General features: G+C 38.4%; 1 protein-coding gene across 2 annotated transcripts in view; it reads left to right on the top strand.

The window, feature by feature from the left end:
• smyd5 (SMYD family member 5) overlaps positions 1-3,854 on the top strand; it is a 21,945-nt gene extending 18,091 nt beyond the window's left edge. The window contains exons 12-13 of one of the 2 annotated variants that reach the window (XM_019870102.1): positions 1,705-1,775; positions 3,354-3,854. In XM_019870102.1, the coding sequence (XP_019725661.1) occupies positions 1,705-1,775; positions 3,354-3,513 (231 nt within the window). In that variant the 3' untranslated portion in view covers positions 3,514-3,854. Of the gene's footprint in view, positions 1-1,583; positions 1,624-1,704; positions 1,776-3,353 lie in introns of those variants that run through there. The other variant, XM_019870103.1, reaches the window with a different exon arrangement.
• The last annotated feature ends 1,650 nt before the right edge of the window (positions 3,855-5,504 follow it).

The raw sequence follows: 5,504 nt of genomic DNA, 5'->3' as shown, positions 1-5,504 counted from the left end.
CATCTCTGAACGCACAGTACGTCGAACTTTGAGGCAGATGGGCTACAGCAGCAGAAGACCACGCCGGGTGCCACTCCTTTCAGCTAAGAACAGGAAACTGAGGCTACAATTTGCACAAGCTCATCGAAATTGGACATTAGAAGATTGGAAAACGTTGCCTGGTCTGATGAGTCTCGATTTCTGCTGCGACATTCGGATGTTAGGGTCAGAATTTGGCGTCAACAACATGAAAGCATGGATCCATCCTGCCTTGTATCAACGGTTCAGGCTGGTGGTGGTGGTGTAATGGTGTGGGGAATATTTTCTTGGCACTCTTTGGGCGCCTTGATAGCAATTGAGCATCGTTGCAACGCCACAGCCTACCTGAGTATTGTTGCTGACCATGTCCATCCCTTTATGACCACAATGTACCCAACTTCTGATGGCTACTTTCAGCAGGATAATGCGCCATGTCATAAAGCTGGAATCATCTCAGACTAGTTTGTTGAACATGACAATGAGTTCACTGTACTCAAATGGCCTCCACAGTCACCAGATCTCAATCCAATAGAGCATCTTTGGGATGTGGTGGAACGGGAGATTCGCATCATGGATGTGCAGCCGGCAAATCTGCGCCAACTGTGTGATGCCATCATGTCAATATGGACCAAACTCTCTGAGGAATGCTTCCAGCACCTTGTTGAATCCATGCCACAAAGAATTGAGGCAGTTCTGAAGGCAAAAGGGGGTCCAACCCATTACTAGCATGGTGTACCGAATAAAGTGGTCGGTGAGTGAATGTGTGTGTGTGTGTGTGTGTGTGTGTGTGTGTGTGTGTGTGTGTGTGTGTGTATATATATATAGATATAGATATATAGATAGATATAGATATTCATAATTTGACTTAAAAATGTTACATTTTTCATTTGTATTACTCCAGTAAATCTTTGAATTGACCTTTTATGCTTCTTTCTTCTTATTACTTCATTCATTATTCTTTTCCTGGAAATATGCAATTTTCATCTCGAACATTTAACAGATAGTCCTAATCCTAAAATTATTATTTTGTTCCTAAAACAAATAAATAAATAAGCTGTTTTTTAACCATTCTGTCAATTTTATTTATTTTTTTTAAATATGCTTTTATTCTCATAATATGACAACTTTTTACCAAAAAACATTGGCTATAATTTTCCTGTTTTCATTTTCACTTTCTCCTAGTATGACATTATTTTTTTCTAAACAAAAAAGAAACTGAAAAAAAACCAACTTTTATTCATATTATGATTTAACTTTATTCTTTTACAATTACGACAATTAAAATATTGTCCTGTTTAATACAAATTATTTTTATGATTCAAAAAAAAACTTAACATTTACCCCCCAAAATTGAATTAGTCATAACATTTGGATTCTTTTACTAGTAAAATTCACCGACGTTTTCCGAAATGATTTTGTTGTTCAAAAAAAAGAAAAGAAAAAAAAATCTTTCTTTTTCCAAAGAATTTATTTTGTTTTCTGAACACCTAGCTCAAAAATTTATATTCTTTAATTGTGCAATTTAATTAATTACTGAATTGATTCTTTTTTTTTTTCTTCTTCTTTTTTTCTCAAGATGGCATGCTCCACATGAAGGTTTCGAATGTATTGACAATAATTTTGCTACATTTGAGAATTGCTGCCGTGGAATGTTTGTTCTACAATTATGTTTGGGGTCATTTCCAGGAGATCTGCATCAGTTACTTGGACTGCTGTCAACGGGGCAGAAGCCGCCACAGCAGGCACAAAACTCTGAGGTGGGCGGCTGCGAATCTCTCCTTTCTGTTCATCTTGAATCTCTTGAACGCGCCAATAAGCCACATGGATCGATGAGAAACCTGACAGCCAAAAATGGGCTGTTTCGTGGCAAATGTATTGAGGGTTCAGTGGTCGCACTGAGCTTAGCTTTTAGTTTATTGATCTATGCGGTGGCACTTCCTCCGTCTTTGAATTGCATTTTAACATGCTTGGTTTTGCACTTTTGGAGAGAGTGCGCATTTTCATTTTGCTTGTTTTTACTTTGATTCAGTGCTTATTCTCTCCATTCACAAGGTATTGGTATAAAGTGCATCCAGAAAATATTCACAGTATTTCACTTACGCCGCATTTTATGATACAGTCTGTCCTCAGAATTCTGCGCACAACACTGTCGAGGTGAAAAACGTTTTCGTTTATTTAAAAACAAAAAGTGAAATTGATAAAACTCTTATCTGGTTGGATAGGCAGCATCAGCACACAACCAGTTTCAGACCTCTCCCGACATTTTTAGTTGTCTTTGACTTTGACAAGGAATACAGTCAAGTCAAGTACAATTTTATTGTCAAATGCACTGGATGTGCAACATAGAGCACAGATGAAATTTCTTCCCTCTCAACAAGACAACAAGAGGAGCCGCTGCAGGTGCCCGCGCCGCCATCAAAAGAACAGTTAACCCAAAATGACAAAATAATACAACACTACACATACAGTGCTGTGAAATAGGATTTGCCCCCTTTCTGATTTCTGTGTTCTTTGCATATTTATCACACACAATGGTTTCAGTTCATCAAAACAATTTTAATATCACACAGAGACGACCCAAGAAGATAAAAAATGCAGTTTCTAAATGATGATTTAATGTACCAACGGGGAAAAAAATTGAAACCTATCTGGCTCTATGTGAAAAGGTAATTTCCCCCTGTTAAATCACAAAGTAACTGTGACAAATGACAGTCTGGCAGATGCTTAGTTCAGTTTCACACACACGCGCAACACCCTCACACCACATTTGTTGAATCAAGAAAAAGTTGTTGAAATCTATCTCCACCAACTCGCTTTCCTTAGAGGAAGAGTTTGAGGACTCTGAGGTGGGCTCTCCTATCTCTGAAGTCACCAAGGTGGTTAAAAAGCTCCTCAGTGGCAAAGCCCCGGGGGAGGATGAGATCCGCCCGGAGTTCCTCAAGGCTCTGGATGTTATGGGGCTATCTTGGTTAACACGCCTCTGCAACATCGCATGAACATCGGGGACAGTGCCTCTGGATTTGCAGACTGGGGTAGTGGTTCCTCTTTTTAAGAAGGGGGAGCGTCGTGGGAGGTGGGGGTCAGATGACAGAGGGATCACACTCCTCAGCCTCTCTGGTGGTGTTTCTTGTCATATACAGTTAGGTTATTGCTACTTTTGGGGGGGATGAATCTGGCATCCTGAGTTACAATGTTAGTGTAATTAATGACGCTGGTCTCATAAGGATCTCAGAGTCACACGTGCGTTTGTGTCGAATTTCAATGAGCTGTCGTTCAGAAGAGTAAGCATGTACAATGATTAAATGCCTGGCTAACGTGCGGTGTTTTGCCTTCAGGGAGAACTACATGTTTGTCTGCTCGTGTGCCAAGTGTGTCTCCCAGACGGACGAGCCGGACGTGACGTCAGAGGAGGAAGAGGACGATGAAGAAGAAGAAGCCGAGGCCGAAGGTGCAACGGAGGGCGACGAGATGGAAGACGAGATGACGGACGTGTGATTTATTAAAAAAAAAAAAAAAAAAACTTGAAAGACCACATTGTCGTCAGCCTTTTGACATGCAACCTCATCCATCACATGAGGCGCACAACAATAAACCCAACTTCACAGTTGCCACGACTAAACCCTCCACCTTTTTTTCCCTTTATAATACATTGCAGCTGACTAACAAAATGGAGGCTCAATGTGCTGCCGTTCTTTGCTTGGTGCAAGAATCGACTCCTTACTTTGAGCATTTTGATGTCAAATTATCAGGATGTATTTGCTGTAGATCATAATGATGCTACAAAGGAGCATGAGGGCCACAAAGAAAGATAGTCTGGCAATAAATTTGTAAGTACTACTAAAGGAATGTTTTTGAGTTTCTGTAAGAGTTTGCACAAAGTGTGCAGAAGCTTGCAGGAATACATTTATGGTGTTTGAAGAAAAGAAACCTAATGTTACAAAAATACAGTTGTATTTTTCAGAAAAAATCCAATCTTCATTAATTTTTTTCCCCGCTTCATTCATTCTACGCCAGCCATTTTCAGACCCTTCTTGACATGCCTGGGATTAAATGCCTGGATTTTAAAATAAACATGAAAGAAAACGTCCTTGGCAATGAATGATTTAGGAAAAATTTTGATATGAAAAAAAAAACATTATGAAATAAAATACATTTTAAAATTGCAATTCATTAACAACATTGCTCCCTCAAAATATTATTACTTTAAAAGGATATTTGTTTTAATCGAACATTTTCATTATAAAAAGAGAAATGACAATTTCTCTCATACTATGACTGCTTTTTTATTGAAAGCTAACAGACAACGTTATGACCTTTTCACAAAAAAAAAACAAAAACAAAATTTTACTTTCCCCTCCAAAATCGACACTCGTATCATGGCTTTCTGGATTTTTTTTTTAGCTTTTTCAAAATCCGTTGATAAAAATGAACCCAACTTCAAAACAAAACTTGCTTTGTTTGTTTGTTTTTTTTTTGTGTGTAATATTCCAACTTTTTTTCCTCATTACTCTTAAAATTGTACTTTGTTCTTGTTCATGTATTTTCTCCCGCATAATATAACTTTGTTGAATTCATCACTTGTATTGCTCCAACACTGCCGCAACATAAACACATTGTAACAACCATAACAACAGGCAATTGTCAATATAACATAGCAATCTTTTTTTCTGTAAGAATTTGTGTTTTATTTTTTTGCTTTTCTATGTCACCCTTTTAGATGCGCAGCCATGGAAACGGCTGATGACAGGATGAGTCATTGTAATCCCCTTTTGTGTACTTGAAGTGTGCACTTGATGTGGAGTGGCATCCAGCTGATCTGCGGCTGTCACTCCGGTGCCCGCGTTCAATTTTACTGAGTGGTGAAATATTACAAATGTCTAATGTCGTCAAAACTAAAACTGTTATTATATTTGTAAGGAAGTATTTTTGAGAGTGTTCACCAGATGAGGTGGACAAAGTCAATGCGCATGTTATTGTTGAATTGGATCACACCCCCAACTTTTTGGTCCTTCCACATTTCTCAGTCGATTCAAACCTCCAAATTGACATTTGAGCTTGTATTTTTCCACCTTTCAAACATTTCCAGATTCCCCACATTTTCCACCAGCAACAAAGAACAATTAAAGTGAAGGAGACATCCAAAAAAAAAAAAAAGCTCAGTCATGCTTCCACATGCAGTGTATCCGGAAAGTATTCACAGCGCTTCACTTTTTTGACATTTTGTTCTGTTACATCCTCATTGCAAAATACAATAAGTTCATTTTTTCCGTCAAAATACTCCACACAACATCCCATAATGACAGATGTGATTTTTTTTTTCTTAACATTTTTGGAACTCTATTACACCCCCCCCCCCAAGAAATCCAACATAAGTATTGACAGCCTTTTCCATGAAGTTCGAAATTGAGCTCAGATCCATCATGTTTCCACACCGATGGTGGATCCAACTGAATTGGAGTCCACAGGCTGTGAAGAGTGACGTACAT

This window comes from Hippocampus comes, unplaced genomic scaffold, assembly GCF_001891065.2.
Source record: "Hippocampus comes isolate QL1 unplaced genomic scaffold, H_comes_QL1_v1.1 scaffold9, whole genome shotgun sequence".
Taxonomy (NCBI): Eukaryota; Metazoa; Chordata; class Actinopteri; order Syngnathiformes; family Syngnathidae; genus Hippocampus; species Hippocampus comes.
The sequence above is the reverse complement of the archived record's forward strand: the minus strand, read 5'-3'. Positions and strand labels throughout refer to the sequence as shown.